The sequence below is a fragment of the Chiloscyllium plagiosum genome, unplaced genomic scaffold (assembly GCF_037043375.1).
Source record: "Chiloscyllium plagiosum isolate Xiang-an unplaced genomic scaffold, Cpla_swu_hap1 HiC_scaffold_1, whole genome shotgun sequence".
Lineage (NCBI taxonomy): Eukaryota > Metazoa > Chordata > Chondrichthyes > Orectolobiformes > Hemiscylliidae > Chiloscyllium > Chiloscyllium plagiosum.
In genome coordinates, this window is record NW_028270139.1 from 5,697,538 (window position 1) to 5,719,247 (window position 21,710).

At 41.0% G+C, this 21,710-nt stretch overlaps 1 protein-coding gene across 6 annotated transcripts in view; it reads right to left on the reverse strand.

The window, feature by feature from the left end:
• dclk2a (doublecortin-like kinase 2a) overlaps positions 1 to 21,710 on the reverse strand; it is a 330,873-nt gene that overhangs the window by 249,968 nt on the left and 59,195 nt on the right. For all 6 annotated transcript variants that reach the window (XM_043699555.2, XM_043699545.2, XM_043699574.2 and 3 more), the window contains exon 2: positions 21,210 to 21,541. In XM_043699555.2, coding sequence (XP_043555490.1) covers positions 21,210 to 21,541 — 332 coding nt within the window. The remainder of the gene's footprint in view (positions 1 to 21,209; positions 21,542 to 21,710) is intronic.

Consider the following 21,710-nt stretch of genomic DNA (forward strand, 5'->3'; position numbering starts at 1 on the left):
AATTCATTCTTTTTTTATTTGTTTAATGTGGACGCATGTGGTTAACCCCAAAAATGACTTTCTCACAATATACCTAACATACAAAATTTTACCAAAGTAGTTATTTTGATAATCAAAAGCTAAAAAGACAGATACAGAGAATTAGAGGCAGAGCTTGTAACTAAGCAGAGGAATTGACAGAACCAGAGGGCACCAACTGGGCAATGGCTTCTGTAGCCTGAATGCAAGACAGTGACATTCACCTAGAGACCTGATTTACCTCAGGAAGATAATATTTTTTCTGACAATTGAAAGGTCCAAAAATATTTAGCATATTTAAAAAATAAATAGAAGGCAGATAGTTCAAATTAAAAACATTTAACACAAAATACACAAAGAAAACTGTGGTGATTGGTAATGACAACTGGTTCCGTTTCTAAAGGGTGTGACTGCATTCTGCAGCAAACCATTAAGTATGGAGCATGGGCGGAGCTCCACATCAAGGATGAAATCAGCAGAAAACTTAGTGATGCTGAACAAAATCCCCAATGACATCAGCATCCTTTGAGGATTTCCTGCAGCCCAAACTCCAGTATGAATAATATTTATTTTAAAGCAGAAGTAACAAATCGAAACTAGATGGCCTTCATTTAATATTTATGACAAGTGCGAGCTGTATGACCTGCTCTTCACTGTCTCTGTGCAGCTTGGGTGTTTTACCAAGTCCTTGATGTAAATCAGTGGCTGGCTATGAAGACTCACCTCATTTAGGAGAGACAGCAAGGATTTGAAACTGCTTGTATTGAGCAGCTGATATTTCAACGAATAAATGATGCAATATTATCCCAAGCCAGTCTCTGTATGCTGCCTCACAGAAAACTGCCTGAGAAGAGGTGGTGTGGGCTGAAAATACCGTAAAGAATACAGATGAATGCGATTAATTCATTATTGCCTGACTCCAGACAGTGCTCAGTGGTAAGCACACAATGTCCGCATGACATTTTGAGGTCAAATATCAGCACCTGGTTATAACGTGCGTGATTTCTTCAAACAGTGGCTTGTTCAAGTGCAACAAAAAAAAAGGAGCATTTTAGTCACATACAGGCTGGTAAACGATGACAAGTTTTCAGAACAGGAAGCCAGCAGCAGGATTTGAAACAGGAACAGCAGCAAACAAAAACCGTGTGAAATGGCCTTTTGTCAAACCTGGCATGGCTGACATGGCTGTGAACAGAGCTACACAGTCACACTTTCAGTACTTTTGTTTAATATTCAAAACATTGGTTGACCTGTACAATGGGAAGAAGGTATAAAAGCCAAATTGTGAGGAATCTGTTCCTAGCTTCCAAAAGATCATGCTTTTCAGATCTCACCTAATTTACTATTCACGTCCAAGGCTAGACATTTCTTATGTCACAAAGATATCAATATCACACCACACACTCAGGAGTAAGGGTAGTTTTCACTAGATTGCACTTTTTTTGCTCCAAAATCTTTGCAAAGGTGCAGAATTTTAAATACAAATTAGAATAAGAGCAAACTGACTTTTCATAAGCTTCTGTCCTTGTTTTGAAGAACTTGGATTGGACTTTTCTTTGGAGGACAGACTGGAGGTTGATTCAGCAAACCCATCTCCTATAAAAATACCCAGCATGCCATATTTTTGTATTGAAGAGGCAAGGGTGGGATGGAATCAGGAACCATGCCCCGGGGAAGTCTAGCTCTGTTTATTGGGACATCAACCTAACTTTAATGATACATGACAGCTCCTCAAAAACTCACTCCTCAACTCTCACCAACACTCCATATTCTCCAGTTTCTCCATGTCCCAATGCTTCCTCATATTATCCATACCACCTCCATGCCTCCTTCTGTCCTCCATTTCCACTCATCCAACATGGCCAGGCTACAGGATGTGTGTCTTTGGTACAGTAATTGAAAGAAAGTTCTTGAACAATTGAATAAACTATACTCTCAAACATAACTCATACTGAAAAACTTGATTTTATGAATTCAAATTAAGTTAATCTCAAGTGGTCAATCAGCAAAAACAACAATCAATTTCACATTTGGGGCGGCATGGTGGTTAGCACTGCTGCCTCACAGCACCAGGGTCCCAGGTTCGATTCTAGCCACAGGCGACTGTCTGTGTGGAGTTTGCACATTCTCCCCGTGTCTGCGTGGGTTTCCTCTGGGTGCTCTGGTTTCCTCCCACACTCCAAAGATGTGCAGGCCAGATGAATTGGCCATGCTAAACTGCCCCATAGTGTTAGGTGCATTAGTCAGAGGGAGATGGGTCTGGGTGGGTTACTCTTCGGAGAGTCGGTGTGGACTTGTTGGGCCAAAGGGCCTGTTTCCACACTGTAGGGAATCTAATCTAATCAAGAATAGCTAATCTTTTAATAACCTCTTAAAACTGGCCATATCTCTGTAACAATCAGTGCTGAGAAAGGAGGGCACGTGTCTATTTAAACTCAGCTACAAACTTACAAAGAGATTAACTTTCATAACAAAACAGTCCAACTCTCAAACAATGGTCCCTATCAAAATTGCCAAAACAGAGATAAGATTATTCTGAGCGACAGTGAAAAGTGCTGAAGCTTGTAAAGGGCTGTCCGCCTTTAACACAATTCAAAACGTTGCACTTTAGTTTCCAAGCATCAATGTCTTCTGTTTTGAGTGGATGAGTACTTTTTGCCAATTGAAAAAAGACTCTTTGGCGTCTCAACACTTGAATAAACCTGGTGAATGCAATGATCAATTTACCTTTGCAGGATTGATTGATTAATCAAGGTAGTTAAAACACACCTAACGTATAATACAATATCTAATCATTGAAATTGAAATATAGCTTCTTTCCCCAAAGCTTGTCGATAAAGGAATTTCAGCAGCAGGGGACTGTGCTGTTCCTCATCTGTGACTCATGATCCCCCATGGTGCATGGCTACTCTGAGGTGCTGTGAACTATGTCTCCCTACAGACTAGGTCCATGAGGATAGCAGAGGGTCAAAAATGCCCCCTATCTACAACGGAATAAGCAAAGGTGGTATTACTGAGTCCAAGCTCACTACCTGCACCAGGAACCAGGAAAATCACAGACAACAGGAATTGATGCATCCTCTTCCAGCATTGATGAAGGCATGACACAAAACTGGCCATGTGCTGGATTAACGTAAACCTCAATTTGCACTTCCCTAAATTCCACTCGTTTGCAGGCCTTTGAGGAAGCTATAAGAATTAATTTTGCTCTTTTGGGTGTAGGAAAAGCTATATAATCAAAAGGCTATTCATGTAATTCTTTCGCTAACTAAAAAACTGCCGAAAATGATTGTTGTTTTTAAAGTAATTCAGCAACTTAAAACTGGGTTACTCAATGTTGATGGTGGCTTGGTTTGGTGCTTTTTTTGTGTTGTGATACATCTATTTTGAGTGGTACTGATAAAACAGCTCCAGTTTCCATTCTTAAAGATTTCGAGGAATGTGCTTTAAAACGTTTTTTAAAATGCTTTAAATCACTGCTCAGGTATACTGGCTTAGAATTTGCGACTGGTTCTACAAGAATTAGTTTGAGTGGAAACCCAGGAGCAAAAACCACTTCTGAAACGTGTTCCACGTGTAGCCAAATCAGTGATTGTACCAAAAATAAAAACTTGCCCCATGGTGTGTACATCCCTCAATGTAAATCCCCAAGCAGCTGTTCATCTCTTGAACTTTTAAAATTTTGATCATTGCTCCAGCTTCCTTTGCAGCCCAACTCTCTTTGGAGAAATGTTATGTAGCTTCCCCAATCTCGCATCATAGCTTTGGTGTGAATCCCAGAGAACCACTACAAATTGCAATATTCAAATACCCTTCCATTTCTGGGGTTTCAGCTGATCACCCACCAAACTGACAGCAGAAGATCGTGGAAATCCAGGTCTTTGACTTGAGGCCTGAGAATAACATTGGCTGGGAGTTTTTAAATTGTTGACAAAAGACTAACCCATTTACTTGCATTCTTGTCAATACCCACTGGCAGGCAGAAGAAAGTGGGAACCCTGCAAAGCAATAAGTGTCTGGATTTCTTGTGGACACCCAAGGAAGTGTGGCTATGTCTTGTTCAATGCCCATTGAGTACTATCATGTGCCCTTGCTGCTGATGCCCTTCCTCAACAATCATGTGATCCCAGTCCTGCCCCAACTCATCCATGTTGGTGTCTATGCTGATTCTGAACCTTAGGGGAGTATAATACTGGCAAAAGCCACCAGACCCTACTGAGCCGTTAATAGCAACTTCTGCCTTTGGGTTAGTTGATTCTGAGGAAGGCCTGCTACTTCCTATACTGGCACTAAATTTCTTGAAAAGAGACTTCCATTAAACATCACCTACTAATTCCATTGCTAATAAAACTGGTCACATATTCACATCACTCCAGCACTGTTGATCCATATAAATCTAATAGAGCCCTGCCACAAATATTAATACAGAAGCCAAGTGATCAGGAAACATCAAGTTAGGAATATTTCTGTGGGCCTCTGGATCTTATCGGCTCCAGTGGGATTTAGAAGCTCAAACTGGGTGCGTTGATTTTTTTTTGGTGGGGTGGGAGGATTTCATGGAGCTCTTAAGAGAGGGAAAAACATGCTGTGCGAGGTGACTTTATGAGGCTCGCTGAAAAGTCTCAATTTCCTGAAAATCCATGGCATTGTTTCTTGCAGAATAGAGGAAGTGTCTGTAAACTCTCCTGGGGCCTAAGGCACGCCAGTATATTTAACTCTCTGACCAAGTTCAACAAGTAACAATTATATGTATAAAGTTAAACCAATGAATTGCAAAGTATTTACAAGTGAACATTAATTTTGAAAAACACCCACTGCCACTTTGCGTTCTCATGACGAATCAAAATGCAAAACCCCCCCAGCTCAATTATATCATTTCGGGTCAGACATTATTTTAACCTCAAGCAGTGCAAATTAGCACAGCATCAAATCATCAGTGTGGCTCCCGTCTGCTGATCTTAATATCATCAGTTGGGAAAGACGGATTTCCGAAGTTAAAATGAAGTTCAAGAATTAAAATGCAGTGTAAATGTCAAGGGGAATAATGCAAATAAAATCATGAATTATTATTAGTTCAGTATTATGCTCAGAATGCCTCATTATAACATATAAAACATTACATTTCATAATGAGTCAGCTTCAGGGATTGCAAATAATTTTGTCATTTTGGATAAATTTTCAAATTCCAAGTTTGCACCTCACTACCAAACGAGCATTAGGCCCAACCTACATTAATAGCTGGCCTGATGTAACAAGGTGCACAGCCATCCAGGTAATTACCCCTCCATTACTGACATTATCTTGTAATTATATAGCACTTTAATACACAGTAAAATTTCAAAGATGATTACTGGGGAGTTTAGGGATATTTCCTTCATTATGTAAGAAACAATGTAATGTATTTTTGATCAGGAAGTTGAAAGTTTGTATCAGCCTAATTAAGCTACACCACACACCACGTTTATCATTCTTACAGGGTCTATAAACCCACACCCCTCCCCTGCCCCACTCCAGCAGCAGCAGCATCTGACACCTATTTAAGCCTGCTGGGTTCAGAATTAGCCAATATAATTTGAGGTACTGCAGCTGAAGGGATATTCACCAGTAGAGAAATGAATGTGCAAGAGGCCAGATCTGGAGTTAGAGAGAAATTGCACAAGACTGCAAAGCAGAAGAGATGACCAAGATAAGGAGGAACAAGACAACACGGAGGTTTGAATACACGGATGGGAACCATAAAATTTGTAATTTTGATTTTAAATACAACATCATCTGTGAGTTTTGGATTCTGTATAGCAATTAAATATAAATAGAACTACTTTCTTGCATGTTGTATGATGGGTGAGTTAGATAGATGGTGAACATATACATTCTCATTGCCACATAATACTGACCAACTAACTGCTAGCCAAAAAAAAAGCTTTCTGTAAACTTCTAAAATAGAGGGTAGCAGGGACTTAAAACTTCACGGACCACTTCAAATGCAATATGTGGTGTGGAACGTAACACACTAATTTCATTGAGTCAAAGAAACCCGAATTTAAATCTGATATTATTCATAATGACATATAGACTGTACAAGCCCTCAAGCTGACAAGGAATGAATTGTAATGTCACTTTTGGACCTGGGTCATTCTGAGCATAATACTGAATTAACAAATGGTTCATGATCGATGAGAGACTGGAATATTTTCTTTGTTAAATTGATAGCAATTTTTAAAACTAGCAATTTATAAGAAGACTAAAATTGCAAATAAGAACGCTTCATTTTAAATCAATTCCATATTTACATTTATTCTGATGCATCAAATATGGCTGACCTAATGCAGAATAATAAAAGATGTGACGAATATGATAATAAAATATACTATAGGTTGCTCCATTGAAGAAATGACTCAGCATGAACTTGATCAACTAAGTTCCGGTGCTGCTACATCCTATGATTCTCTTTGGATATTTAATCAGAGGTAAGGATGCAACAAAATAAAAATACAAGTTCCTACGCTGTCATCATTTTCCCTGTCTGGCCCAACTGCAAGTGCAGTGGACACTCCACACAGCAAAAGAGGCCTGAAAATCAAAGTGCCATATACTTCATAAGGATACTGAGCACTGCAGCCTCTCCAGAAACCCATGCAGAATATACTGCATTTACAACTATCTGACCTCTGAACCTAAAGGTTCAGTTGGCCTTTGGAGACCTGAGATCACACTGGGTTTCAATATTCATTTCACTTTAATAATTCTGAATAAAGCTCAATCCTCCAAATGGGCTGGGTCTCCTGACGGTACCATCTGGCATCTGGCTGATAATTAAAATCTAACATTTTGGTTTTATAAAACTCAGTTGTGCAAAGTAAAATGTGGAACTGTGTGGAATCCAAATGCCTGAAGATTTCAAAACTCTTCAAGCACCCAATGCTTAAAACATGAAAGTGAAAATGTTCCTGCTTACCACTGGGTTTTAATAAATTTGTTACAGTATTTTGTAATGTGAGATAGTGCTTTCATTGGTCTGGGCCCACAGCCAACGATACAGCTTTGAATCCAGCAAGTTCAGACTATGGCTCACTACACTTCTAAGAGGCTGTGAGCCATGAGTCATCAAGATGCTGGCCAAACATCATGAAAACCTTCTAGATGGTGGAGTCTGTCAGTTAACAGAAATCTGTGAGTTTCTGCAGTGCATCTTGTAGAAGGTACATGCTGTGCATTGACAGCGAAGGGAATTAATATTGAAGGTGGTGGATGTGGTGGCAGTCAAGTGGATAGTGATATTGGAGTTATCCTCTCCAGGAAAGCACAGAGTATTCCATCACCCTCCTGACTTGTGCCTTGTAGATGGAGAGCCACTGGGGAGGCAGGTCGTGAGGCACTTGCTACAGCCTCTGACTTGCTCTTACAGCTACAGTATTTATAGGGCTAGTCTAGTTCAGTTTCTGGCCTATGGTTATACCCATGATGTTAATAATGGGGGTTTCAATTATGGCAGTGCCATTGAACATTTAATGGCTAGATTCTCTGTTATAGGAGATGGTCATTTCCTGGCATTTGTGTGGCACAAACATTACTTCTCACTTGTCAATCTAAGCCCAGATCTTGGTCAGGTTTGTTGCAAATGTACATGGACTGCTTCAGTAAGCAAGGAGTCACAAATCCTACTGAACATTGTGCAATTATCATAGATCATCACCATTCTGACTTTATAATGGAGAGACGGTTATTGATCAAGCAACTGGTCAGGTCCAGATTACTAACCCTGAAGTACTCCTGCAGTGATATGCCGGAGTCAACATGACTGACCTTCAACAACCACAACCATCTTCCTTTTTTCTACACAAGGCTCTGACCATCAGGCAGTTTTCCCCTCGATTTCCATTGACTCCAGTTTTGCTAGGGCTCCAAGAGAGTGTTGGCCTAGTGACATTATCACTAAACTTTTAATCCAGAAATTTAGCACATATCCTGGGGACTTGGGTTTGAATCCTGCCACAGATTTTGAATTCAATATATAAAAAGAAATCTTGAATTAAAAATCTACCTATGACCATGAAACTTTTGTCTCTTCTTGGGGGAAAAAATCCCATCTGGCTCACTCGTGGAAGGTAATCAGCCATCCTCACAGGCCCACATCAATGCAGTTGACTTTCAACTGATTTCAGAAATTGCCAACATGCCACTCAGTTGTATCAAACTCTATGAAGTCTCAAAAAAAAAATGTGGGCACCAGAAATGGCAAAACCCACCCTGTTAGCTCTGCAAAGTACTCCAAACTAACATCGGGGGCTAGTGCCAAAATTGGGAGAGCTATCTCACAGACTAGTCAAGCAACAGCCTGACACAGTCATACCTTGCAGGCAATATCCCAGACACCATCCAGAGATACATCCTGTCCCACCAGTAGGGAAGACCCAGCAGAGGTAGTGGCAAGTGGTATATACAGTTGGACGTTGCCCTGGCATTAACTCCAGACCCCAATAAATCTGACGGCTTCAGGTTCAAGTGCCTGCTGATTATGACGTACCTTCCACCTTGAACAAAAGTTGAAGGAAGCACTGAGAGTAACGAGGACTCAAATGTACTCTGGGTGGGTCTTTCAATGTCTACCACAAATGTAGCTGAGCACCAGTACTGCTGATCAAGCTGGTCATGTACTAAAGACATAGCTACTAGACTGGGTTTGCAGCAAGTGGTGAGGGAATCAATACGAGCGAAAAATATACTTACTGCAGATATAACTGTCCACATCATAAATCAGTAAAAGTGAACATCTCACAGATCTTGTGGAGACAAAAATCCCCCTCTTAACGCTGAGAATATCCTCTATTGTGTTGTGTGGCACTATCACCTTGCTAAATTACACAGACTTCAAACAGATCTATCGACTTAAGACTATGCATTCATGAGGGGCTGTAGGCCATCAACAACAGCAGAATTATACTTCAAACTAAATCAATGGGAATCAGAGGGCAAACTCTCTGCTGGCTGAAGTCATACTAAACACTTGTGGAGGTCAGCCACTTCAGCTCCAGGACATTTCTGCAGGAGCTCCTCAGGGTAGTGTCCTAGACCCAACCATCTTCAGCTGCTTCATCAATGACCTTCCCTACCACCATAAGGTCAGAAGTGGAATGGTTCACTTATGATTCACAATATTCAGTGACTCCTCAGACACTGCAGTAGCCCACGTTCAAGTGCAACAAGATCTGGACAATACCCAGGCTTGGGCTAACAATTGTCAAATTACACTGATGCCATAAAAAGGCTAGGCAATAACTAATTCCAATAAGATACAATCTAATCACTGCCCCTTGACATTCAATGGAGTCATTACTATCACTGAATCCCCCACAAACATCCTGGGGGTTACCATTAACCAGAAACTCAACTAAACCATCTATACAAATGCTGTGGTTATAAGAGCAGACAGAGACTAGGAATACTGCAGCACCTCCTGATGCACAAAGCCTATCCACCATCTCCAAGGCACAAGTCAGGACTGTGATGGAATACTCCCCACTTGCCTGGATGGGTGCAGCTCCAACAACACTCAAGAAGCTGGATACCATCCAGGACAAAGCAGCAGCCTGCTCAATTGGCACCAGTGTTCAAGAGCAGCAGTGTGTATTATCTACAAGATGTACTGGCCATTTTGTCAATCTTAAAATTAATGAAGTGTCCGTTGACATAAACAGTTTTTGTCAAACTCAAGTTGGTTGGATTACTAGTTTTCTGTTGGAATGCATTGGATATCTTTTCCAATGTTAGTAGTTCCACTACATTAATATTTTTGGATGAGTAGTCATTGAACCACTGTGTTCTATTTCAACATTTGTCCTTCAAGTGACTTACAGTTTTACAGAGAATGTTTTTTCCAAGGGCTGGACTATATTTGTGTCTATGAGCTTCCTTATTCCATAGAACTGTCACTATCTCTTAGTGTCCTCTGCCTGGCTTGCTCTGTGGGTTTTCTTGTCACGTGTGTCTTTAAGGTTTTCATATCTTATACACTTAATGGATTATGTTGTTCTCCTGTGACAAGGTTAACCTTCTCTTAGCAGGATTTCTCCCAGTTTGGTTGAAAGTTTATCTTAAAGACCCATATCGTTCTCTGCAGGATTACCACAACACTGTCTTGGGCATGACTCTTCAGTTTTTGGAATTCCAGGCCAGTCTTGGGAGTTTGGAGGTTCCTTATAACTCCAATCCAAGGAAACTTGGGTCCATTGTCAAAGAGTTCCACAGAATCGCATTTGGCTATAAAAGATAAAACCTGACTGAATTACTCCTCGCAAAGCGACATGACAGACAAAATGGTTGTCTTCTGTCACGACTTTATATCTCTGAAAATGATTCCATCTGAGGTACTGTGCGATTCACTACATTTGGAAGCTGTCTGGTCTGTGTTGCCACTCGAGTAAGAAAATGCCACAGTGCAGTACAATTCAAATTAAGGATCTAAGCTAGTCAGTCATATGGGTGGTTGAGATGGAAAACAGAAACATTACATTGAGACTTGGTTCAAAGCACTTTACAGCATACAGCAGAAATTCTCTCTCCACCTGGCAGTGTTTAATGCTGACCGTGAAAATTCAGAAATAAAGCTCCATTTCAGAGCACTGGCATAACTTACATTTAACATAAAAGTTCATCAAAAGGTATACATTTAAAAAACAAATACTCTGGGTATAATTATGGGTTTACAATTAATGACTCTCAGCAGGGAGAAAGGTCCTCACAAACAGAATTGGCAACTGACCATTTAAACTGTTGCCAATTTCATTCCATTGCCTTCATCAGTTCATTTGAGAACTTCCTTTATGAGCAATGTGCCAGGACTGAATGAAAAAGTGTTACAGAAAGGTAAGCATAGATCGGTCAGACAAAGGGAGAACTTTGTTCAAAATTAAAATCAGCTAAACTAACCTCATGTGTTCAGACTCAACAGAGAGGAATGCTGCATGATGAAGAAATTACGGTTGGAAGAGGGTCAAATAAAGAAGAAACATTTCCTGTATGCTCTGCAGATAGCAGTCACACAGCAACAAGGAATATCTTGTGGATGAGATAAACAGGTCACACACAAACAGCAAACCCTTTTAAGTAGGAAAGGTTTGGAAGGCTTTGGACCAGGAGCATGGAAGTGGGATGTTTAATTTGGGATGATGTTCAGCATGGACTGGATGGACCGAAGGGTCTGTTTCTGTGTTGAGTGACTCTTGACGTTTTGACTATGAGCATTTAGCCACTAACTTAAAGGAACCACATAAGCAAAAATAAGTCACACACAACAAAGGGAAATTGAAGGGAATATTGGTGGGGGTTTGGGGGTATGATTTAAATGGTTAAAAATGAGAGCCCAATTCCAACTCACCACAAAGGTGCCAAATTTGGGATTGGCCGTGGCAGATTTGGAGAGGCAAGTCAGTCATTTTAGTCTGTCATAACCTACAGCAGTGTAGACAAAGCAGGAGGCTGGAAAAACACAACAAGCCAGGCAGCATCATCAGCCTTACTTAAAATTCCCACTGCCCACTGAATTTCTGTATTGTCTTCAGTGAAATTTGCTGTAAATTAGAGGTCCAAAGAGCATCTGGGATGCATCAGGGCAAGCAATTCTGTGTCTAAATAATCAGACTGAAGGCTGTCAATGGGCAGTGCAGAGTTAATCAAAACATTCAGCAGGATATTGATTTTCTGCATCAAATCAGGAAAAGGAAGATGAGAAGATAGAGAGAAAGGAAAAGAAAGATGAAAAGTATGGGAAAATTCCATTTTGAAAATCTTTAATAATGATTAAAATCAGAAGGAACAAGATGTCATAACTGTTCAAGTTGCTTTGACTGTCACAGTAATTGTTTAGTATTAACTTAAGAGTTGCCACACCATTAAGAAGAGGACACTTAGACTGAACTGACCAAATCTTTGTGTGAATTCTAGTTCATATCCACAGCATAATTACAAATACTTCACACCACTAAACACATTGGATTGGGAAGCCATCTAGCAAAGTGCCTTTTTTAATGCACTTTACTGACATACTTCAGCCAACCTCCTAACTCTCACATTTGACTGCATATATCTGCACTTTCCTGAAATTACTATTCTTTTTGTGCATAAGTAATGGAGAGCGCAGACCATTATTTTTACAGTAAATGCTGGTCCATGGAGGTTAATGAGAAGGTGCTCTTGGATTTCGGTAACAAATTAAATCTAATGTGCCTGATGTTCTATGGTGAAGAAAATGCAGCAACTGAAGGGAGGCAGCTGCTGAAAGGTATGTAACAAAGCAACAGGGAAAATGGACTTGCAACTCAAAGACAGCTGTTCAAATTCCACCATGACAGCTGGGGAACTGAAAATTAGGAACCTAACTAAAACTTCAATAAAAGGTCAGTATCATAATAATGACCACTAAGTTACCTGATTACCATAAAACCCATCAAGCTCACTAATGTCAACCAGAAAGAGAAATGTGCCATCCTTCCTGGTCTTCTCCATATGTGACAGAAGAGCCACAGTGATAGGGGTGACCCTGAAGTGCCCTCTGAAGTGACTGAGTAAACCATTCAGTTTTGTCAAAAGCAAAACAAAAATCCATAATTCAACACTGAGGCAGTGTTTTCTTCTTACACAGTCAGTATCTATTTGAGAAAATACCTCAGCACCACGTGCAATGGGGGATAAATGTTGGCCTCGCCACTGACAAATACATCCGAACAACGCATGAAAGCAAACAGGAAATGGTTTCTCCAGCTGTGTGCGCGCCAGGAGCACCAGGGAACTCTACAACCTGCTGCATCTGTCCTTGCCCCAATTTCCACAACTGCCCCAGTGATCTCCAGACACCATTCTCTTCCCTTCTCTGTCCAAACTCAGCAGTGTAACTCCAGAGCGTATCCCTGCAGTCAAACATTCCTTTCAAGCTGAGTGGCTGCACAAAAAGACAAAGGTTTCCATGTGGACTATGTACATGTCAGTACCTTTAGGTTATCACAAGTGTGCTGCTCTTTCCAAAAATTTAAAGGGAACATTAATTTGAACAAATTTCTAGTACATGTCAAAACAGGATTAAAGAGAACAGTGTGGTTGACTCTGCCTGCAGTCTGAAAATGTGTTGCTGGAAAAGCGTAGCAGGTCAGGCAGCATCCAAGGAACAGGAGAATCGACGTTTCGGGCATAAGCCTTTCTTCAGGCTCATGCCCGAAACGTCGATTCTCCTGTTCCTTAGATGCTGCCTGACCTGCTGCACTTTTCCAGCAACACATTTTCAGCTCTGATCTCCAGCCCTCACTTTCCCCTCTGCCTGCAGTCTACAGATAACATCGTTACAGTTGATAGCCTTGTCATCAGTCTCCAGGCAATATCTCAGCAACAGGCTAACACTGGCTGAGAGATCTAGAGCCACTATGATGGTCAGAGCTTCCTGTTTTATCCTCAGGCCATTCCCCCTCTACCTCCAGTCCTTTCCCACTAAAGGTAGCCTTATAAAGACATCAGGTCATGAGTAGATTTCCTCCGGTAATAAATTATTGAATGAATCATACACATTGGAAAGAATGTTATGGAGATAATGGGTGTCTTGACTGCTGACTGGAAAACCAACAAGCAGCCCATATTACATCCTTAATGGAAAGTGTGCCTTATTCCTTGCCAAGCAGGCAGTTGAGTGGTCATTGGTGGACCTTCATGGGATCAGAACTGACCCCTTTCACTCTGAGGGCTGCTGGCCAATCAGAGGCAACAACACTTTTACCTGGCAATGACACAGGAGAGGTAGTCATTGCTGCTGGAAAGTCATCCACTCTCAGCTTTGTTGGATGCCTGACCTCAGTGAATAGTGATAGTAGGAGATAATTTCTAATGAATGTCTTTCCTTGTCCTGCCATTACTGGAGTGTTCTCTACTTGTATGAAGTAGATGATGTCGACATAAGTACGGTTTGTAGTTGGCTCATTTGGCAAAGGTAACCAGGAAGCCCATCAGCATTCCAACCTCTGCATATGGGTCAAGTCCAAGATGGCAGGAGGGCTCCTGTGCTCTGTCCGATTCCTTTCTTCTTTTTCTTTTCACATTTTTTTTCCTTTCTACTTACCTCCCATCCTCAGATGACATCAGTGGCGATGAGTTGAGACAGCACAGCCTTGAGGTAGAGCCTAGTATAGACTCATCTGCTTCGTCCTTTATTTTTTTTCTCTCTCTTTCTCTGCTTTAGAAGGACGGTATTGCTGATCTTCTAACTTTATTTTTCTAATTTATACCTAAGATTTTGTACCTAGGCTCCTTTGGACTCAAGATGCACTGGAAATGGTGACTTTGTACATTTTTCATTGTACTCATGTATTCCTCTACTTGAGTTCAAGAGATAGTAAAACCTAATTCTAATATGGCTTGCTATATAGAGAAGGTACCCCTCTATGAGGCTCAAATATTGTGATCAACAGTCAGTGGTCTGTTAGTGGGGTTAATTCTTGGCCAAGCATTGACAGAATCCTCTAATGCCAAAAATGATTTATAAAACTTCTTTCTCTATCTGTGCATAGTTCATTTCTCCACTTACTTAAAATGGTCTTGATTCAAAAGGCGTTTCCTTTTCTTCACCATTGGGTAATATATGTGAAATGATTGCTCCCACTCCATTCTGTGATGCATCACTTGCTTGTTGCAATGACAACTTTGGGTCAAAGGGATTTGAACTTCTGACTTTAATAAAGCTCTTTCACATTCATCCTCCCATTTCCAAACCTTGTTTTGTCATAAATTGTGCAACAGCTTCAGAAATAGATGTTCAATTTGGAATAGACCTGCCATAGTAATCTAGCAGACACAAAAATGATTGCAGTTAGTTTACATTTTTAGGTACCAGTGCCTCAGTTATGGTTTTTACTTTTGAATATAACTTGTATAGTTCCTTAGCTTCAATGACGTGACCTAAATATTTAATGGAAAATTTAAAAAGTTCAATTTGTCTTCCCTCACTTTAGGGCATAACCATCAAGTCTCTACAGCTTAGTAACTAAAAATTGTGGAGGTGCGCTTTTTCATTTCTTCCCATGAATAAAATATTATCGAAGTAATAGTGGACTCCTTCCAATCCACTTAAAATCTGATCCAATGCACATTGGAACAACGCAGGTACAAATGTGATTGTGTATGTCATAATCAAGTATTTCTGTAATTCAGGATAAATTGATCTGCAGATTTCCAGTTTACTTAAAAATGACCTTCTGCTAGTTCAGCAAATTGGTCATCGATTAAAGGCAACTGATACTACTAAAAACATCATTCATCATTAATAATGACCTTAAAATCACCACAGATGTGTACTGATCCATCTGTCTTCATTATTGGTACAATAGATGTGCCCAATCACTCACATTTAAGTGTTCAAGGACTCCTGTCTTGATCAACCTTCCTAGTTCTACCTCGACCTTTGGTCTGATTGTCTAAGGCACTGATCAAGCCTGACAATATCTTGCTCAATTCTTAACGTTGGTTTTCCATTTGACAAAGATCGTTCCCATGCTTCCCAGATCTAAATTATAAGCAATGGCATACTTCATTACAATTTGTGATAGATCATGCTCAGAATCTGACAAGTCATTTAGTTAGTGGTTAGTGGTAACTCATTGGTGAGTGAGTTAAGATAACCTGTAACATGATATCTCATAACACAATATCTCACGTGACTGAACTATTCTGATACACACTTTCAGGTAACACTAATGTGATGACCACGTCCATTCTTTCTGATTTGCCATTTAGTAAGGGAGTGACCCAATCGGTTGGTATCACCAACAACAGCCACTATGTTCATAGCAACTCCTCTTCAGACTGAAGGAACATGAGCAAAGTTCAAACTCTATCTATTCGTGTAGATTTTCTTGAGTTTCTGTATTTTCACTGCATGTTGTACATGGTTTGTCCTCTAGCAGACCTGTTCAATTTGCCAATCTTTTGCCACAGCTTCTGCATACAACGTGACTATTCCAGAGGTCTGCGGCTGTGCGACCAGATTTTCCATTCCGATGGCAGTTTTGAGTATGCATCGGTGCTTGTCTCTCAACCACCATTTCGTGAACTCTCAAACTTGAGCTTACCTATTCAACCACCTTGGTTGCTAGTCCTAGTATTTTCATTAAGTTTAGGTTCCTTTCCATCAGTAATCTCTTATGGGGACCTTAAATCACAAACTAATCTGTCTCTGATAGCATCATTTAAGCAGTCTCCGAATTCATAAAATTCTGCTCACTTTTTTTCAAAATTGCTACAAACTGGGAAATGGATGCAACAACATGCTGATTACATTTGTGGAATCTGAACCTTCCAACAAGTTCTGCAGGCTTCCCATTACTTCTTCCCAAGTTTTGGAATGCAGTTTCTCTGGCTGCAACTAGTGCCTCAGGATGGTAAAAAAATTCCCCTTCAATACTCAGGATCACAAGGATGACTATATCTGCTTCAAGTTGTTGGCTTGAGTGAAGCAAGGGAATCTTCCAGTGTAGGAGTTTCAGCTTTTGGTATTTTTCATCATACAGTTCCATGGAGCAAAACTTACTCCCTTTGTGTTTGCAAGTGGAATTAACTGTGTAGCAACGTACCATGAAAATTTTAGCACTATCTTGCTTTATCTCACTTTTGCCCATTTAAAACAAGATGTTTCTAAGGTAGCCTGTTCTTTTTTCCTCTGAGACTATACCCCGAAGTCAAAACATTTCCCTCCGGGTAGGGTACTCAACCCTCGCAGTGTCCTTCCCAGGTGGGGTAAATTACAAGCTGCTTCCGCACCGATCACCTTTTCCCTGGGGTGAACTCCTTTACAACAAGTGCTCACTTTGGTGCGGCAATTGTGCTTTTGATTTCTTTTTTACTGAAGAGCCTCCATGATCTGCAGTGGGGACTGTGATTCTAGTTCATTTCTTTTTGATGGATCAGTGGATTCACCCAATAGATCCTGAATCAGTTTTTACCCTTGTCGCCAGTTTTCTGTGTGTTATGTTTCAAGAAGAATAAGGAAGCCAAAGGAGCTCTATTATATGAGGTGCAAGTTAGACTGAACTGCTTCCCTCCAAAATAGCCAATGATATTTTTTAAATAACAGTCCTCCTATACTTAGCAAATACATGTGGTCTTAAGATTGTACTTTATAAAACATAAAGCAACCACTAAGAGATTTAGAAAAAAATATAGTAGAACATTATAGCGCAGTTCAAGCCCTTCGGCCCTCAATGTTGCACCGACCTGTGGAACCAATCTGAGAGCCAAACAACCTCCACTATTCCATTCACGTCCATATGTTTATCCAATGACCATTTAAATGCCCTTAAATTGGTGAGTCTACTACTGTTGCAGGCAGTGCATTCCACACCCCTACTACAGAGTAAAGAAACTACCTCTGACATCTGACCTATATCCATCACCCCTCAATTTAAAGCTACATCCCCTCGTGCTAGCCACCACCATCAGAGGAAAAAGGCTCTTACTGTCCACCCTATTTAACCCTCTGAATATCTGATATGTCTCAACTAAGTCACCGCTCAACCTTCTTCTACATAAGAAAAACAGCCTCAAATCTCTCAGCGTCATAAGCCCTTCCCTCCATCCTAGGCAACATCCTACTAAATCTCCTCTGAACCCTTCCTGTGTAATGTGTAATCTAACAACTGTTAAGAAGGTATCTTTTTAAATTCCCTTGTTAAGTATGATCCACCATGTAGAGTGAACAAAGTATTTTGACCTTAGCACAAAGCAATTGGATTAAAGTTGAGGTCATTCGAAGATCAACTGGCAATTGGGAGCACAACTCAGTCACTATCTCTAATCAAGTCCAAGCATCAAAGGCAGGACTCGTTCAGGCAACTTAGGTGCTATTGGCATTGTCTGGATACTTGGAACCTGGGGTTTCACCTTGAGGTGCCTTTAAACGAAGGTGAATTTTGAGAAAAAAGCCTTCCTCATCCAGGTTGTAGAATTCTACTGAACTACCAGTGGGGATGCTCTCCTCCCACCTCGATTAGCTGCACCTCACATTTGTGACCAGAAAAGCCAGGAGAGGTGTCTGTTGCAAAAATGCAGGTTGCAACAAACTGACCCACAAACAAAAGATACCAGAGATACACAGAATGTACAATTAAAGTTCAGAATCCTCCTGTTTATGCAGACATCTACTGGATTAAATGCAGGTCCCAACAACTCAGGAGACGGCGTCAACGTGCAGACAATTTCTGCACAGCCAGTTGTCCTGTGCTTACATATTGCATAAGTGATGGCATGAGATCAAATGTCATGGAATCAAATGTCACGTAACCAAGCCTCCCAAAAATATGCCAAACACAGGTTAGAACTCTTCAGTACAACATATCTCAGTAGAAATGTTCAGCAACCGGAAATTGCATTGAAATCGTAAACCATAAATTTTACAACTTAGCTTTGACAAAATCTCAAAAAAGAGGCTAGACCCGCTCTTGATAGATTTTATACAAAGGAATCAGAGGGAAATCAGGAGGGCAAAAAGGGGACATGAGATAGCTTTGGCAAATAGGATTAAGGAGAATCCAAAGAGTTTTTTACAAATACTTTAAGGTCAAAAGGGTAACTAGGGAGAGAATAGGGCCCCTCAAAGATCAGCAAGGCAGCCTTTGCGTGGAGCTGCAGGAGATGGGGGAGATACTAAACTAATATTTTGCATCAGTATTTACTGTGGAGAAGGACATGGAAGAAATAGAATGTGGGGAAATAGATGGTGACACCTTGAAAAATGTCCATGTTACAGAGGGTGTGGTGCTGGATGTCATGAAACACATAAAAGTGGATAAATCCCCAGGACCTGATCAGGTATACCCTAGAACTTTGTGGGAAGCTAGGGAAGTGATTACTGGGGCTCTTGCTGAGATATTTGTACCATCAATAGTCACAGGTGAGGTGCCAGAAGACTGGAGGTTGGCTAACGTGGGACCATTATTTAAGGAAGGCGGTAAAGACAAGCCAGGGAACTATAGACCGGTGAGCCTGACGTCCGTAGTGGGCAAGGTGTTGAAGAGAATCATGAGGGACAGGATGTACATGTATTTGGAAAGGCAAGGACTGATTAGGGATAGTCAACATGGCTTTGTGCGTGGGAAATCATGTCTCACAAACTTGACTGAGTTTCTTTGAAGAAGTAACAAAGAGGATTGATGAGGGCAGAGCAGTAGTTGTGATCTATATGGACTTCAGTAAGACATTCTATAAGGTTCCCCAGGGGAGACTGGTTGGCAAGGTTAGATCTCATGGAACACAGGGAGAATTAAACGTTTGGATACAGAAATAGCTCGAAGGTCAAAGTCAGAGGCTGGTGGTGGAGGGTTGTTTTTCAAACTGGAGGCCCGTGACCAGTGGTGTGCCACAAGGATCGGTGCTGGGCCCTCTACTTCTTATCATTTATATAAATGATTTGGATGTGAACATAGGAGGTATAGTTAATAAGTTTGCAGGTGACACCAAATAGGTGGTGTAGTGGACAGCGAAAAACTTGACCTCAGAGTACAACGGATGAGATAGGTCAATGGGCTGAGGATTGGCGGATGGAGTTTAATTTAGATAAATGCAAAGTGCTATGTTTTGGAAAAGCAAATCAGAGCAGGATTTATACACTTAATGGTAAGGTCCTAGGGAGTGTTGCTGAACAAAGAGACCTTGGAGTCCAGGTTCATAGTTTCTTGAAATTGGAGTGAAGGCGGTGTTTGGTATGCTTTCCTTTATTGGTCAGAGTATTGAGTAGAGTCAGAGTCATAGACATGTACAGCATGGAAACAGACCCTTCGGTCCAACCCGTCCATGCCAACCAGATATCCCAACCCAATCTAGTCCCACCTGCCAGCACCCGGTCCATATCCCTCCAAACCCTTCCTATTCATATACCCATCCAAATGCCTCTTAAATGTTGCAATTGTACCAGCCTCCACCACATCATCTGGCAGCTCATTCCATACACGTACCACCCTCTGTGTGAAAAAGTTGCCCCTTAGGTCTCTTTTATATCTTTCCCCTCTCACCCTAAACCTATGCCCTCTAGTTCTGGACTCCCTGACCCCAGCAAAAAGACTTTGTCCATTTATCCTATCCATGCCCCATGCCCCTCATAATTTTGTCAACCTCTATAAGGTCACCCCTCACCCTCAGCCTCCAATGCTCCAGGGAAAACAGCCCCAGCCTGTTCAGCCTCTCCCTGTAGCTCAGATCCTCCAACCCTGGCAACATCCTTGTAAATCTTTTCTGAACCCTTTCAGGTTGCACAACATCTTTCTGATAGGAAGGAGACCAAAATTGCACGCAATATTCCAACAGTGGCCTAACCAGTGTCCTGTACAGCCACAACATGACCTCCCAACTCCTGTACTCAATACAGGATCTGAATTATAGGGAGATGCTGAATAGGCTGGGGCTGTTTTCCCTGGGAGCGTCAGAGGCTGAGGAGTGAGAGGTTTATAAAATCATGAGGGGCATGGATAGGATAAACAGACAAAGTCTTTTCCTGGGTAAGGGATTCCAGACCTAGAGGGCATAGTTTTAGGGTGAGATGGGAAAGATATAAACGGATCCTAAGGGGCAACGTTTTCACTCAGAGAGTGGTATGGGTATGGAATGAGCTGCCAGAGGAAGTGGTGGAGGCTGATACAATTACAACATTTAAAAGGCATCTGGATGGGTATATAAATAGGAAGGGTTTGGAGGGGTATGGGCCAGGTACTGGCAAATGGGACTAGATCAGGTTGGGATATCTGGTTGGCATGGACAAGTTGGACCAAAGGGTCTGTTTCTGTGCTGTACATCTCTATGACTCTCTGAATAGTACAAGGAGAGAGTTACCTCAACTGACCTTCACATAGCCAAGTTAAAAGAATTTTAATATATGCGAACAAGAAGGTTATCAAACCTGCATCTGCACACCAAAACTTCTCATGAAAACATCAGAATGAATATGTCAGGTTAAGGTTCATTTTGATGCCACATACAAATTAATTAAAAAGGTGTTAGAAATTGCGTTCAGCCTTGACAAAACATAACAGATTGTACCATAAGAAACAGCTAGAAATTCAGACAACATGGCAGACATGGTGTTACAAAGTTTAACCATGGTACCTGTACAAATATGTACTCTTACTCTCTGTAAATGTTGTATGATCAAGGAGTTAGATCAGAGCATTTCGTACCTGCTTTCCATCAAGTGTGTATAGCCTTCTGACTGCTCCAGAATCTAACTTGATGGCGTCTGTAATGTCATTTAACACCTGCTCGAATGAATGCGCTGTCTTCTTATTGAGAAGAATCCTCACAGCTTTCCGTGGTTTTACACCACTGCGGATAACAGTCACCAGTTTGGGCCTGATAAAATCCTTGGATTCTCTTCCTTCACCTCTTGATGTCAGTGATGAGAGAGAGCGGGATGTTCCTGCTTTGATATTGACTGACCAGTTTGGATTAACATTCTTCGCATAGTCTACTTTCCGAAATGGCTCATTGGATGCACAAACATAGCTTTCTCCTGTTTGAAAAGAAAAGATGCCCTTGTAAAGCATAGATTCACTTTCCGAAGGATTGTATTTCTGATTTTAACTTTACCATAACTATTGGGTGCTCATTAAAATAGACAGTTATATCCCATTGCTTTCACTAAACAAAAGTGTCATTATAGGAAATATTATGGCATTTTT